The sequence below is a fragment of the Dermacentor albipictus genome, chromosome 1 (assembly GCF_038994185.2).
Source record: "Dermacentor albipictus isolate Rhodes 1998 colony chromosome 1, USDA_Dalb.pri_finalv2, whole genome shotgun sequence".
NCBI lineage: Eukaryota > Metazoa > Arthropoda > Arachnida > Ixodida > Ixodidae > Dermacentor > Dermacentor albipictus.
This window is the reverse complement of record NC_091821.1, coordinates 517,316,419-517,333,660: the sequence shown is the minus strand read 5'-3', so window position 1 is coordinate 517,333,660 and position 17,242 is coordinate 517,316,419. Positions and strand designations below refer to the sequence as shown.

At 44.7% G+C, this 17,242-nt stretch overlaps 1 protein-coding gene across 4 annotated transcripts in view; it reads right to left on the bottom strand.

The window, feature by feature from the left end:
* The window catches only part of LOC135912451 (COMM domain-containing protein 8-like), a 211,299-nt gene that overhangs the window by 97,698 nt on the left and 96,359 nt on the right, over positions 1 to 17,242 (bottom strand). For all 4 annotated transcript variants that reach the window (XM_065444892.1, XM_065444893.2, XM_065444894.2 and 1 more), the window contains one exon: positions 14,166 to 14,312. In XM_065444892.1, the coding sequence (XP_065300964.1) occupies positions 14,166 to 14,312 (147 nt within the window). The remainder of the gene's footprint in view (positions 1 to 14,165; positions 14,313 to 17,242) is intronic.

The following is a 17,242-nucleotide window of genomic DNA, read 5'->3' as shown; positions in this document are numbered from 1 at the left end:
CCAGAAGAGGAATTCGCCTCCCAGGTGCAGTATTCGGCCACTTCCGCCCTCATTGTTCCTACAATTAACCCATGGCCCTCAGTCCCCAGCAGCTGTGGAGCACCTAACCAAGGTGGCGATCGGACCTGTAACGCAGCAGAGGGTGCTAAGAATCTGGACCCGGGCAGGCCACCAATGGAAACTGACCCTGGCAACCTTTAACAGCTGAACTCTGGCCCGTAAGGCTAGCTTAGCAGGACTTTTTGAGGAATTATCAGACATTGTTTGGGATATCATTGGCCTTAGCAAGATTAGAAGAACTGGTGAGGCTTATACAGTGATTACTAATGGCCATGTCCTCTGCTAAAGAGGTCTCCCAGATAAGAAGCAGTACAGGGTAGGATTCCTAATCCATAAGCACATAGCGGGCAACATTGATGAATTCTACAGCATTAATGAGAGGGTAGCAGTAGTCGTTATCAAAATTAATAAGAGGTATAGATTAAAGGTAGTACAAGCCTACGCTCCAACATCCGGTCACAATGATGATGAAGTAGTTCAGTTTTAAGAAGATGTTGAATTAGCGATAAGAAAAGTGCAAAGCAAAAGTGGCAAAAAATCAGGCTGGTGAACATGCAATTGGCAACTACGGCATCGATTCAAAGAATGCTGGAGGAGAGATGCTGGTAGAATTCGCGGAAAGGAATAAGCTGGGAATAATGAACACCTTTTTCAGGAAGCGTAGGAACAGAAAGTGGACCTGCAAAACTGGTGAAACAAGAAATGAAATTGATCTCATACTTTCTACTGATCCCAGCATAGTGCAGGATGTAGAAGTGATAAGTAGGGCAAAGTCCAGTGATCACAGGTTAGTGAGAGCTAGGATTCACCTCAATTTGAAGAGAGAAAGAGCTAACATGGTCAAGAAGAAACAGGCCAACCTAGAGGCAGTAAGGGTAAAAGCAGACAAATTCTGGCTGGTACTTGCAAACAAATATGTAGCTTTAGAACAGAGAGATGAAGATGACATAAAGGTAATGAATGAAACCGTAACTAGGCTGGCTTCTGAGGCAGCAATTGGTGTGGGAGGCAAGGCACCAAGGCAACCAGTAGGCAAGCTCTCCCAAATAACAAAGGACCTAATAAAGAAACGACAAAGAATGAAAGTGTCCAACTCAAGAGATAAGATAGAATTCGCAGAACTGTCAAAACTGATCAACAAGGCGAAAATAAGTGATGTTCGAAATTATAACATGAGAAAGACTGAAGAACCTGTAAAAAACGGACGCAGCCTGAAAGACGCGATAACGAAACTTGGTATAGGGCAAACCAAAATTTATGCACTGAAAGATAAGCAGGGTAATATCATCACCAGTCTCGAAGGTATAGTAAAGGCAGCGGAAGAATTCTATACTGACCTGTACAGTATCAGGAGGAATCCATTAGAAACAGTAATGAACATGATACACAAACTTCTCCTAGAACTAGCGATGAGATGAGAAGGGTTTGACAAGACATGAAACGTGGAAGAGCGAGACGAGAGGACAGAATAACACTTGATTTTATGAAAAATGGAGGAGACATATTGCTTGGAAAACTGGCAAGGGTCCCAGAAAACTGGAGCAATGCAAACAGTATACTAATCCAAAAAATGGGAGATGTTAAAGAATTGAAAGATTAGAGGCCCATAAGCTTATTCCCCGCATTATATAAAATATTCACCAAGATAATTTGCAATAGAATGAGGGCAACACTGAACTTTAGCCAGCTAAGGGAACAGGCTGGCTTCAAAACGGGACACTCTACGATGGATCATGTCCATGTAATTAATCAGGTAATCGAGAAATCCGCAGAGTGCAATAATCCTTTCTATATCGCTTTCATAGATTACGAAAAGGCATTTGATTCAGTAGAGATACCAGCAGTCATAGAGGCATTATTTATTCAAAGAGTACAGACCGCTTACATATTTTGGGTAATATCTACAGAGATTCCACAGCTAGCTTAATTCTACACAAGAAAAGTAAGAAGATACCTATAAAGACAGGGGTCACACAAGGAGACACAACCTCTCCAATGCTATTCACTGCGTGCTTGGAAGAAGTATTCGAGCTATTAAACTGGGAAGGCTTAGGAGTAAGGATCGACGGCGAATATTTCAGCAATCTTCGGTTTGCCGATGACATTGTTCTATTGAGCAACACTGCAGACGAGTTACAACGAATGATTGAGGACCTTAACAGAGAGAGTGTAAGAGCGGGGTTGAAGATTAATATGCAGAAGACAAAGATAATGATGAATAGCTAGGCAAGGGAACAAGAGTTCAGGATGGCCAGTTAGCCTCTAGAGTCTGTGAAGGAGTATGTTTACCTAGGTCTATTAATCACAGGGAACCCGGACCATGAGAAGGAAATTCACAGAAGAATAAAAATGAGATAGATTGCAAACGGCAGACATTGTCATCTCCTGACTGGAAACTCACCATTATCATTGAAAAGGAACGTGTGCAATCAGTGCATTTTACCGGTTCTGACATACGGGGCAGAGACTTGAAGACTGACAAAGAAGCTTGAGAACAAGTAAATGACCGCGCAAAGAGCAATGGAACGAAGAATGCTGGCATAACGTTAAGAGACAGAAAAAGACTGGTTTGGATCAGAGGGCAAACAGGTATAGCCGATATTCTAATTGACATTAGGAAAAAAAATTGGAGCTGGGCAGGTCACGTAATGCGCAGGTTAGATAACTGTTGGACCTAGGGTTACAGAATGGGCACCAAGAGAATGGAAGCGCAGCCGAGGACAGCAGAAGACTAGGTGGGGCAATGAAATTAGGAAATTTGCAGGTGCTAGTTGGAAACGGTTGGTGCAGGACAGGGGTAATTGGAGATCGCAGGGAGAAGCCTTCGTTCTGCAGTGGACATGAGTAGGCTGATGATGATGATGGCAACAAAAACAGGCTACACTTAAATAGTGGCGACAGCGGCGAACACAGTTTGTGGTCATCGAAATCTGATCAGCGGGTCAAGCGCATCGGCTTTTATACATCAGTCATCAAAGGTTCCAGAGAAATCTATGGCGCCTGCCTGTCATCCAGAAAGTTATACACCATGAGCGTCGCACATAAATGAAATCATCTGGTACCTACCAAGATGATATTTCCAAATTCCCTGGGTTTTCCAGGTTTTCCCCGAGTGCCTTTGTGAAATTCCCTGAGTGATGCAAAACTATGTTTTATATCAAGACGGGCTGAAACCACGTCGCCCGATACTGTTACTCTCATGAGCATATATAAAAAAAATACTTAATTCAGTTTCAGTACTAAGAAGTAGTGTTTATGTTATTCAAGAAGAGAATACAAAAGAGGGGTTAGTAAAATTCACAGCAAATAAAATGTCTTCAAAAAAATTTGCACATCGAGTCAAATATCCTCAAATACAAATAAAACAGATGCATACAGAAGGAAATATTTTTGAATATGAGCTATATCTATAAACTGATAGCAAGCTCAATGGAATGAGGCCGCAACTTTGTCACAATTGAGATTCTCTCTCAACAGCTCGTAAGTCAACCACAACTGTCCTGACATACTCTCAGCCTATGGACGACGCCTGAGTGTTGTGTTTCAGTGCTTTAAAGAGTTTATTTTGGTTTGAATGAGGGACACCTACATCTCGGCATCAGCCAACACTTTGTTTTTTGAGCTCAAGCTCCTTGAAAACGGTGGCAGCATGCTTCCTTTCCCGTTCATTCCCCAATGCATATTTCCTTTGTGTTCTTGTACTCCTTCTGCCACTTGTTCACCCCATGAACCATTTGAAGCATCTTCTTGGTCAGTTGCAGAGACCACGTCCGATTTTTCGAACTCCCTAGGGGCTGCAAAAACACCCGAAAAGTCGGCCAGTTGGAAAAAATAAATGCATGTCATTTACTGCCCTTAAGGGCTCAAACCGCCACAAGCACATCAGAAACGCTCTGAAGGGCTGTCGGTACACATAATAAGCATATCGGTGCTCGTACAGTAATAGGAGATACCGGATGCTAGCGTGTATAATTAAGAAATACATACTGTGTCCCGTGGCAATAGCCCCTTCCCACTCTTGTTATGCTTCACTGCAATACTTTTGCGTATGCTACACCAAGTAACATTTTTGTAAAGAGGCGATGCTGACTTTCGGGAACCGGCATTATGTAACGCACTATGCTTTTCTAGCTTCTAAGCCAATCGCGAGGACCACAAAGGTCCAGGTGGTGCCATTGCTGACAGAAGTGAATTCTTCCAATGAAAAACGCGACACCCAACGGCAAGAAGCTTAATAGCGAACGTCGAAGCAGCTAGGTCTAGCATTGCTGCAGTGATGACTATGGCTGCCAGTGAATCTGCGTGCGAGAGCACCAGTTCGAGGCAGCAAGGTAATCAAATCAGCAGTGGTGGTGGCTTTGATTATTGCCGTTTCGGACGTGCGGTCACGGCAAAAAGTCGGGAAAATCGGACGGCGAAGGGTTCTTGCGTCCGAAATTTCAGCCATTCTGATACACTGACTCTATGGGGTACATGGTGGTGCCGTGAAGCCGTTCAAATTATCGGGCATCCGGAAAGTCGGTCGTTGACTACACTGGAAACTCCTCCAGCCGATGACAGGGCGTCAAAGATGATTTATTACGATTCTTGTTTGTTACTCAAGCCAGCATTACCGCGACTTTCGACCCTTTCAACAAAATTACCGCTAATTTTTCCTGATAGAGGCACAAATTCCCCGAGTTTTCCCCGAGTTTTTCCAGACTATTCAAAATCCCTGAGAATTCTTGGTTTTCCCGGTTGGTAGACACCCTGCAGATTACACAAGGTTTGGCGACAACAGACAGAAAAAAGAACCATTGATAACATTAGAGAAACTTTCCATACTTGCGGGCACATCCCACATTGAGTGATAACATTTGTTAGACGGTGAAAAGCGGTCACCCAAAAAAGACAAATCTGTCAATGCTCCCCTCTCAAAAAGCATCGTTCCGATGCTGCAAACCAAACAGGGGAGCTAAAAACTAACAGGGCATTTATTAAACTAAAGTAACGAAGCAACAAAGAAGCAAAGTCCAAAGTAACACAGTCTAAAAAAAAGTTCAAAGTTCAGCTATGTAAAGCCCCAAAGTTCGTTAGTGCTCATAAATGGCTTAATCCGCACAACATGGACTATTTCAGGTCATGAGCGGCGCCGCTGTGATAGCGAAATGCCGTCAGGTACAACTTCATATTCGAGTGGGCCAATGCGCCGGATGATCTTGTAGGGTCCAAAATAGCTGCGTAATAGTTTCTCAGTGAGTCCACATGGGCGAATCGGGTTGCAAACCTAAACATGGTGGACAGGCTGGTACTTGACGTAGTGTCGTCGAAGGTTGTAGTGTAAGCTGTCAGTCCTCTGCTGGTTCTTGATCCGCAGGTGGGCGAACTGTCGGGCTTATTCGGCGTGCTGGAGATCGGTAGCGACGTCAAGGTTCTCTTCGTCAGTGACCTGCGGCAGCCTGGCGTCGAGAGTTGTCGTCGGGTTCCTGCCGTAAACCAGCTTGAACGGCAGAATCTGTGTGGTGTGTTGCACCACCGTGTTATAAACGAAGGTTACGTATGGCAGGATGGCATCCCAGGTCTTGGGTTCGACGTCGACATACATGGCTAGCATGTCAGCGAGGGTCTTATTCAGGCACTTCATAAGACCATTTGTCTGTGTGTGGTAGGCAGTTGTCCTCCTGTGGCTTGTCTGGCTGTGTTGCAGAATGGCTTGGGTGAGCTTCGCTGTGTTCTTACCATCGCTACCCAGCACCTCCACCAGATGTCACGTGGTAGTGACGGTAAAGAACACAGTAGCAATACTGTGAAAGGTGAAAGTAACTTTTATTGGGTGAACCTGTGCCCACAAAAACAAGCTACACTTAAAGAATGCTGACAGCGGCGAACACAGTCAGCGGTTGGCGAAATCTGATCAGCAGGTCAAGCGTGTTGGCTTTTATACATTGGTCATCGAAGGTTCCAGAGGAATCGCTGGTGCCCGCGTGTCGTTCAGAAAGTTCTACACCATTCGCGTCGCACGTACATCAAATAAGATTACACAAGGTTCAGTGACAACAGACAGCCAAAAGAACGATAGATAACATTCGAGAAACTTTCGATATGTCCAGGCACGTCCCACGCTGAGTGCTAACATTTGTTAGATGGTGAAAAGTGGCCACCCGAAAAAGACAAACAAGTACACGCATCAACGTGGTAGCTCGCAAGTAGTTCGAGGAGCATCATAAAGATTACGCTCCAAATAGCCGAGTGTACGTGTGTGTGTGTGAGTGGGCTGGACGGAGCGGCAGCCATGCAGCCGCTTCAAAATCCGTTTTCGTTTCTTGTACAGATTCTGGCGTTCCTCGGAACGTGGCAGCCCTTGCATTCCTTTTACGAAGCTATCGTCTTAACTTTGTCACCCTGTTACGTGAGAGTTCAACACTACAGTGGAAAAACCACGTCATCAACCCTTGACGTGGCGTACATCGTGCCTCGCTTTGGCTGGACATTGCCATTGCCTACGACACCAGTCAGCTGGACGTACTTAAGAGCAACGCCTTCATCAGGCCATTGAAGTGGCCTGGACGGAGCGGCAGCCATGCAGCCGCTTCAAAATCCGTTTTCGTTTCTTGTACAGATTCTGGCGTTCCTCAGCATGTGGCAGCCCTTGGATTCCTTTTACGAAGCTATCGTCGTGACTTTGTCACCGTGTTACCTGAGAGTTCAACACTACAGAGGAAACACCATGTCATCAATCCTTGACGCAGTGTACATTGTGCCTCACTTCGGCTGGGCATTCCCATCGCCTACAACACCAGTCAGCCGGACGTACTTAAGAGCGATGCCTTCATTGGGCCACTTCAGTGGGCTGGATGTTTTCATTTCTTGTACAGGTTGGTAAACGCCCGTCGTTGCACGCTGAGCAATCCAGTAATATCTGTCTGCTGCTCTTCTCAGGCCCACTGGTGATTCTTGGCGATTTCTTTGAGTGAATATATGTTGTTAAATTGCTTATGTTAGCTGGGGATGTGGACCCGAACTCTGGTTCTGAAAAGGTGATTCTAGATGCCATTGCCGCCTTGTCAGCTAAAACTGACGAATGCCATACCAAGGTAACAGGGATCAGAGGTCAGATGTGGTCAGATGTGGTCAGATGGATCAGAGGTGCTATCAGACGTCCGAGCTAATCAGCAAGAACTAGAAGAAAGAGTTTCCAACTTAGCCAGTAGGCTCACAACAGTTGAATCCTTGGTGGAATCATATGAAGCAAATCAGAATGGTGATGATCTTCCGAGAGTACAGTAAAACCTCGTTAAACCGTACCCGCTTAAAGAGTAGTTTCGTTTTAAAAGTAATACAGTCAAATCCCCGACTCAGCGGTCATTGAACATAATGCGTTTTGTATACGCATAAACCGTACCAGCTTATTGAGTATGTATTGGTTAACAAGTAGTGTTTCAACTTTTCGTTGCGCAAACATGGCGGTGCGTCGCCTCCATCGGGCGGCCCAGCAGAACAACAAGCCTCATAGATTGGAACAACAGCCTCTAAGCACCCTGTGCGTTCGCGCGTGAAGCCACATCAATGTCAACATCATTTCGGCAACATGCCAGAGAGCGTTGTGGCGACGTGCATGCGAGAACTCGTGTTGTGCCGAAGCTCAGATAAAAAAAGACGCCGGATGCTCAGCATAGAAGAAAAATTAGACATCGTTCGTGCTATCAAACGTGACATGAAGAAGTTGCCATTGGCATGCAAGAGGAATCTGCTGTTGACTACGGTGTCTGACATTCGGAATGCGAAGAAGTTGCTCGGCAGCGCTGTTGCGACTGCGAAGGGATGTCGGCTACGAGGTTTGACTTTTCGCCATCGTTGTCTCTGTTGTTGCCGAAGTGTCAGCTAGCGACAATGATGAGGACGACATGGAAAGCAACAGTACGGGCGATACAGGCCCGACAGTGGAAGAAGCTGCGCACTACGTCGGCCTCATGAATGCTATCGTCGCGATGAGAACAGCACCCCGCAATTAAAAAGGCGCACCGCGACTTCTGCAGCGCTATCGCGCACGTGCACGGAGAATACGTAACGCCAACAAGTAATCTGCCATGTGAGTGTTTGCCGAGAAGAGGGGGCTGGCTGAAAAGCTGGCTCACAGCTTCAGTAAGTTTGAGGCCACTGTCATCGCTGCTGGGCCGCCGCGGCATCAAATAAAAATAACACTTCTGTCGCACGAAGTGAATAAATACTCCATGTTTTCTTCCCCTTTCATCGCACTCTCTCTGAGTTCCGTTTTTGACAGGTAAGTGGTCGATCTCATACTATTTCGGTTAAACAGTAATACCGTTTAGTACGTACTTTTTCCAAGCTCTGGCTAACTACGGTTTAACGAGGTTTCACTGTGCTTGAGGAAGCTGTGCGAGACCAAACTGCAGCAATAACTTCTCGGTTGGATGAGCTGGAAGACCGCTCTCGCCGGAACAACCTGACATTTTATGCGATTCCTGACGTCCCAGCTGGGAATTGGTCCGAATCTGAAACTAAAATTCGAGACTGCCTTACCAGTTTACTACAGATAACTTCAATAGATAAAGCCATTTCCCGCGCCCACAGGCTGGGTCCCTACACAGTAAATAAACACCGGCCTATAATCATAAAATTCTCGTCCTCAAAGCACAAGCAAAATGTTTTCACTGAGCAAAAAAAATTCAAAGGCTCTGGCATTTCTGTTAGCCAAGACTTCTGCCATGCCACACGCTTGTGACCTAAAAAGCTGATTGAATTTGGAAAGGCTAGCGGACAGAAATATAAGATGCGCCTTAACCGTCTACAAATTGACAAAAACACTTATGTTTACTGTCTGGTAACTGATCGAGTTTGCGAAATCTACATCGACAAACTTCGTTCAACAAATTCTGTCCTAAATACACCTTCTGATGGCCCCAGCAATCCACAAACATAGCAGAGTCATGGTCCGGTGGCCAAAAATATTCATCTTTTGTATTGAAATAAATAAAGCATCTCGCAACAAGCGGGATGCTTTATCTTCTGTCATCAACACATGCAATGCCGATATTGCTATATTTAGATAAACATGGCAGTCTAGCAAAATTGAAGACCGTGAAATTTTGGAATGTGAGGGTGCTTACCGTTTCTATCGACATGACCGTGACGTGCGGTGTCGTGTCTGTGCACTTATCGGTGTTCGTGATTCGATTACCACTGCTGCAATTGAGCTTGCGTCACCATTAGAGCTAGTGTGCACGCACGTAGGCTTCGACCGCAACAATTTCATCATATTCGTCGTTTACAGGCCCCCTTCTTCACATAACACATTTTGTCCAGACCTTCCCGATGCCTTAAATAGTCAGATTTTATGGCTCCCTTCTACGCCATTAATGCTCCTCGGGGACTTTAACTTTACTGGTATTAACTGGCATACTGATCCCCCTTCAACCTACGAATGCTGTTCTGAATATTCCGAATTCATCAGCCTTTGCCTCGATTTTAACCTGCACCAGTTTATTCTGATGGCTACTCGATGTTCTGCACACTCGGCTAATATCCTAGATTTAATCCTCACTAAATCCCCGGAATATGTTTCGCCTCTAACTTACCTACCGGGTATTAGCGACCATTGTATAATCCTGTGTTATTTGCAGTTAACCATCCCGTCTGTTACCTCGTCCAAATTTGTTCATGGTTACAAAATTGCTGATTTTGCCGCCATTAATAACGAACATCATCGACTACATTCCAAGTTCCTACTCCCGATCGGTTGAAGAAAACTGGTCAATATTCAAAGAAAAAGCCAACTCCTTAATTGACCGGTACATCCCACAAAAACATATTTATTCCAATTCTCGCGTACCTTGGTTCAACTGGCGTCTTAAACATTTACTGAACAAAAAGAAAACAGTTTCCAACGAGCAAAAATAACTGGCAGTGATGAACATTGGCATGCTACACAATAGCAGTGAGCGACTACAAGAATGCTGTAGCTGAGTCGGAAGAAAAACATTTTACTCTATTTACTCGCACAATGATCACACTTTTTTGTTAAAAGATTTGACACAAATTGAGGGGTGCGATCATTAGATGGGTTAAATTTCCCACAAAAAGAAACATTTTCTTTTTTCATCCCGCATTTGCTGCGGGATGACAAGCAGGCGGCTGCCGCTGTCAGTGAGGGACACCAAAACAAAAATGGCAGCTGGCAGAGCAAGCCGAACGCGATTATTTTTCTTCTCGTGAGTGCATTATGTGCATTGAAACAGTTTCTTCCGTATCAGTAATGAATAATATCGTTAATATCGGCAAGTTTGCGACAACAACGTAGCCATGTTCACTTTGAGGGGACGGGAACAGATGGGCGCGCTTAGCTGCCAGTTACATAGAAACACATGGCGGGCATGCTGCAGAAACTGCAGCATTTGTGATCACTGCTATCCTAATACGGCATGTTTCCGTTAAGGGTGGGTGAATACCTTAGCTGCGTTACAAGCGTCGACATATGAATGGGTACATTTCGAACATATCAGTGTGAATGTGGCCACTATGGTTACCGTTCGCTATTTGTTGCGTGCCCATGAATGCAGATGAGAAGAATCGAAAGGCGCCTTTATTTTGTAGTTGTTCACCAAAACCATTATGAAGCCTACAAATAATAAACCAGAGGCAAGTTTGGTTGTAGCTTTCTTTTTTTGATAGAAGTGCGGAAAGTGATAAAAGGAATGAAACGAGGCATCTGCTTAAGAATGTTGGGTGTGTGCAGACTGCTTCGTATGTCTTTAAGAGTCATTCGCATAGCATTTGACAGGTGGTAAGCATGATCATCATTAGTTAGACTTGGCACACGACATATCGCTGAGACAAGTTCAGGGTGCGATCATTACACAGGAAAGAAAAAAATTGAATTTTGACAACAAAGTTCAGAGGTGCGATCATTATGCGAGTGCGATCATTATGTGAGTAAATATGGTATGAGCACACGTTGCCTTCTTTCTTGAAAGACAGCCCACAGAAATTTTGAAGTGTGGTCAACGGTAAAAATCTAGTGCCATTGAACTGTACGATCTCAACAACGAACCTGTTGATCGCAGCATCTGTTGTGAAGTGTTGAATGTTCATCTCTGTATTTTCGAATTCTGTGCTGTGCGCAAGTGCTGTTTTTCCTGATGTACATTATTTTCCAATGTTTCCTATTACCACTGACCTTGATGGCATTGTAAAGTTGATACAGACCTCAAAAGTTTCTATATGCACTGGAGTAGATGGTATCAACTCGAAATTTCTTAAGGGAACTATTACTTATTCATCTATAATTCTGCGCGAAATCTTTGCTCAATCACTTCAAACCGCCATCCTTCCGAATGATTGGAAGGCAAGGATGGTGATTCCCATACATAAGTCTGGTAATCATTACTCCCCACTTAATTACAGACCTGTATCCCTAACCAGCGTTCCCTGCAAATTAATGGAGCACTTAATTTACTTACACCTGGTTTTGTTTCTCGAGTCACACTTATTTTTTACACCCTACCAACACGGATTTAGAAAACACTTTTCCTGTGAAACACAACTTTTGCATTCACTACTGATTTATTCCAGGCGATGGATGCTAACGATATTATTGACTGCCTTTTTCTAGACTTCGCCAAAGCTTTCGATACTGTTTCACATGCATTACTCCTAACTAAATTAAGTAACCTCAACATTGATCCTAACGTGCTTGCTTGGATTAAGTGTTTTTGTCTAACCATTCAAATTTGTTTATGCTAACGAATGTTTCTCTTCCACTGGTTGAGTAACCTCCGGTGTACCGCAAGGGTCAGTTCTAGGACCGTTATTATCTTTAATTTATATTAACGACCTCCCAGACCACACTAAATCATCAATCAAGTTATTTGCCGATGGCTGTGTTCTGTATGGTGTCATTTCCAACCCTGGTGACTGCGATACTCTTCAACCAGACATTTGCATAGTAACATCATGGTGTTCTAAATCACAAATGAAGCTCAATTCTAATAAATGTAAGGCGATGCGTTTGTCCTGTGCTGTCAGAAATACCACCCTTCCTACATATAATATTAACAACATACCTGTAGAAAATGTTTCATCATACAAATACCTTGGTATCCACATTACACACATCCACATTACACCTGGAACATTCATATAAATTACTTTTACGGTAACGCTAATCGCATGGTTGAGTTCTTACGGCGTAATTTTTTGTCGGCAACTGCAGCTGTCAAGTTACTTCTGTACAAATCATTAGTGAGGCCTAAACTCGAATATGCATGCTCCATTTTCAACCCTTCTACTCTAAAGCTAAAAAATACCATCGAATCCATTCAAAACCGAGCTGCTCATTCTATTCTTCCTAGTTATTCTCACCATGCAAGTGTCTCGTCAATGAAACTAACCCTTGGTTTGCCTAACCTAGATTTACGTCGTAAATACTTTCGCCTATGCCTTTTTCATAAGGTTTATTACACTAACGAAACACTTAAGGATGAACTAATCTCCCCGCCATCATACATATCGTCACGCACAGATCATTGTTCCCACTTGTCGCACCAACGTTTATTCTGATTCCTTTTTACCACCAACTACGAATGACTGGAACCACCTCCCTGCACCCATCACTGCCATTTCTGATGCCAAAAACTTCAAGAATATTGTCAACGAATTCATTTGTAATAATCACCACTCTTCTCTGTAATGCCCCCAGGCATTGAGAGTATGATAATAAATAAATAAATATGACATGACAATGAAAGAGTTGGTGTAAGATAGACGCCTAGATACTTATATAAGGGTGTGCTGGAAGGAGAACAATTGTTAAGCATATAGTTAAAGGAAGAACTCATACATTTACGACTAAAGGTAATCACCTTACATTTATCTGTATTTAACGTCATTTGCCATGAGGAACACCAATGGGAGATTCGATCAAGGTCTTGTTGAAGAGCAATATGGTTATGATGCGCTTGAATTTCTCAGTATACGACGCAGTCATCCGCATATAACCGAATTGTCAATGAATTACCTGAGGGAAAGGCATTTATGAAAATGAGAAACAAAAGCAAACCCATTGTGCTACCCTGAGGTATACTGCACATAACATTAGACGTATCAGAAGAGTAGTTGTCAATGGCCGCGAACTCTTTACGGAATTACAAGAAGTTTTGAAGTTATGAAGAGGGTAAGGGAGTCGAGTTTAAGGCAAGATAGTTTGGCAAACAGACGTCCGTGAGGAAAACTGTCAAAGGCCTTCGAAAAGTCTATGAATACACAGTCAGTCTGGGAATTACCAACCATGCTTGTGTGAAGGCCATTAATAAATTCAAGTAACTGTGTAACATAGGAAAGACCATTTCTAAATCTATGCTGGTTATTAAAGAAGGAACTAGTTTTTTCTATGTGTTGTGCAATGTTAGTATTTCTCCAGAGACACCTGTCAGAGACGTACAGGCACAGGAAGCAGCAAATCTGAATTATGATCACTGTTGGATGCCCAACACAGCTTCCAACCGGAAGCACCTTCCCAGCCTGTAGGACTAACACTTCCTAGATGTTTCGGCTGATAATGTCATGGCCATATTTCAGCAGTGGATTCAAACAGCTGCTTTGCAAAGAAGCTATCAAACATTGCCTTCAAAGACACAGGGCTCTCATAGAACAACCTCATTTACCTAGTGCAACAACGCTACCCCAATGAGATCCAGTGATTTAAGTCGATACAGAATTTCATAAACAAAAATCAAATTCTGCCTGCAGAGAAAGGACATTCCATCTTGTTGTGTCGGCAGCGGCAGGCAAGTGGGGGCCCGCGCCCAGCAAACGCGCGGCGAGCGCCGACGCAAAGAAGGATGACACGGAGCTAACTGCTCCTGATGAACACCAGACAAGGACTGGGCCGGCTCGCAGCCGTTTATTACTAAAAAGGGCTTCACATGTTAGATGACACCTCCTGATTGGTCCCAGCTCGTCACATGACAGAAGGGGGGTGCGCCATCTAGCTAAACTACTATGAAACATAAATGTATGATAACACAGAGATCTGGCAGGGGGTGACACTATACTACACATCTCAAGTTAAAAAAAGGAGGGGGAAAAGAAATCTGTTGAAATCACCACACCTTGACACTCCAGTCCAGGTCGGTCAAGGCACGAGCTCCAATGTCATCTGTCTTGTGCAGCAGCTGGTGACGAATGTCCTCGCGTCGACTTTGAGTCACCTTGCGCACCACGGCTTGGTGAGTGGCTGGCAGGACATTCAGCAACCCCTGGCAGAGAAATGAGCGCCGTGCATCACCCACTTAACATTTATTTCATCACAGCTCTATTTTGCTCAAATGCCTCATCAGCTTTTAAAGGATGCTGGCCACAAGCCCACTTTTTTTCCCCTCAGATAAACTGAACTGTGGCTGGCTACCAACTAGTCATTCCTCTGCCAGGCTGCTGTGCTTTTTGCATCATCAAGCTGGTTCCCGTCCATAACCATTTCATCTTCAGCATCGCTAGGGAGGGTATCTGCAACGTGCATGTGGTTGAAAAATTCTCCACTGATCCTTAGCACCTCGAATGCAGTACAGCCACACTTCTCTGCTTTCCTTGCGATGGTCTTCAAGATATTCAGTTAAACTACAGAACAGAGGGCTCTAGCACTGTTGCATTACTACATGGCTGTGGCTACATTATTACAATACTACAAAAAGCTTAGCGGGGACAGTTAACTGCTAATACAGAACCAAGGCAGGGCCACAACTCTAATGCTTGCGTGACACCTGTCATCTCTACCGAGTACACCTTTCACTAATTTAATGAAGGCGGCATATTCAAGTTTATTATATATTCTGCAGACATCTCAGTTGCTTGAACAATGGCATAGATGCAATCCATTGTTGAATATCCCTCTTTAACGCCACCATGCTTTCTGGGTTGAATGAAATGAAGTGCTGCCTTCAATAGGCGCAAGAGTTGAAGCTAGGCAAGTTGGTAATGGGGGCATATTGATGATGTTCATGGCACAGGAAGAAAAGAAAAGACAATATAAAAGAGCTCTCAACTAATTTTATTTTCATGAAGACAGGGTGCATAGAAAATAAGGAACTGTCGCATTACAAGCCCACAATAGCCTTGGATTGTTTTCAGTTCTTTGTGAGAATAAAACTATTTGAGTGCTCTCTGAACATCATACAGCTGCCTGGCTAGCAGCCTGACGTCCTGTGGTATGTGCTGTTATATTTGTACTGGGCACAGAGTAGCCATGGAGCAAGGACGGCCGTCTCACACCACACCTCCCTTTTCTGGCCTGTTCACGCCCTGTTTGGTGTATTCGGCAACATTTTTTTGACAAACGCATTTTCGCGGTGTGCCAACGGGATGCAGTCACACTTAGTGACCGTTGAGCATCTTGGCTTTGCCACTTGAAGCACACTTAACACTTTTTCGGAAAACTGCCAGCACTACTTTCTAGGCACAGTGTAGCTAACACCTGCCATAAAAGCCAACTTCACCCGTGTCCTCACCAGTGGACATGTGTTATATTCAGTTCAGTTATATTCATTTCAGTTCTTTATTCCCCAGGGGGTGCTTCTGTTCTTCAATTTATATATTGGTTGTATATGTTAAATAAATGGCTTTTTACTTCGGGACGGCTGGAGTCTGACTTCCACCTACGGTCAACACCACATTAGCAACGAGGATGTTGTGAACATACCCCCAGCCCCACTGCGCCGTCCGTATCCGCCCACCAGGAGCTTCACCGGGCTTGCTCCGCCACCGTTTTTCCTTGTGACACCCGGCCGTCCCTCATTGCCATGGGAGCAGTGGGAGCAGATGTTCAATGTGTACTTGCTGGCATCCGGAGCCGCCGCTATCAAGCTGGAGCAACACAAGGCTATTTTTTTGCATTGTTTGGGGGCCGAGGGCCAGCGTATTTATCAGACGCTACATGCAGGGACCAGCGCCGCAGCACTCACCGATGACAAGTCTGTCGTGGTCCCTCCTGACGAATATGACTCTGCACTCGCCGCATTACGGCACCCGTTTTCGACGTCGCGCAACGTTATCATCGAGCGTCATCGCTTTCGCCGCAGCAGCCAACACACAGGCGAGTCCGTTCATGACTTTTTGCTGCTCTGCGGGAGCTAGCGTCAAATTGTTCGTTTGCCTCGCAAGATGATGCTCTGCGTGAGCAATTCGTTGCCGGCGTAGTTTCCACTCATGTACAGTAAAAGCTCGTTAATTCGAACCACAAGGGGAAGCCGCTTCAGTTCGAATTAACGAAAGTTCGAACTAACAAAAGTGAAGGAGAGCAACAGTACACTGCGATTTGGAAGCAGTAGGGCATGTCAGAAATTTGGCGTTTCAGAAAGTGATGGCGTGTGCCGCGGGCACACGCCACCTTCAAGTCGAAGCTCTGGGTCCGACTGTGCCACACCACCGATGTCCACCGAAACGAACGTTAGCCGAGGCTTAACACCATCACAATGAATCACGATGGCCGATACCTCCTAAGCTGAAAACAGAGGTGCACAACCGATGAAGACTGCCGAGACAAAGACGCTGAACATGTGAAGGTGGCGAAGGCCCTGATTCGTTGGTTCTTGATTGCAAGCGCAGCTGCGACGTACTTGATTAGCTGTGTTTTGGCGCTTCCCGTGCCATCTCCACGCAACATTAGCAGCTGTACAAGATTTTCAAAGCCTCCGAGATTCGCAATGGGAAAGAAGTCTCGGAGGTTACGTAGAACGAGAGGCAGCAGCCGCCGCTGCCTTCTGGCTGACCCCGCGTCGGTTAGATTTTTTTCCGATTTTGCCTTCTGTCGCCATTTTCTCCGTTTCGGAGGCAATACAGCCTTGTGTGTAGGCAGTAAGCGCGTTTCTCTGGCCGTGTGCCAGGCGAGCGTAGTTCTAATTATCCGTGAGGGAACCTTCTCGCGTTCGAATTAACAGACTTTTTTTGTACATAGACTTCTGTGGAGCTTGGCCGGACCAAATCGTACAGTTCGAATTATCCATAAATTCGAATTATTGAAGTTCGAATTAACGAGCTTTCACTGTACGTGAGCGGTTACTGCTCGAGGGTTCCACACTTTCATTCGAGAATTCTGTTCGAATTGCACTTTAGTTTGAGCAGGCGGCTGAAGAGCTAAAGGAGCTTTCTGCTTCGGTCGAAGCAATTTCATTGCATTCCTTGTTGATTCAGGGTC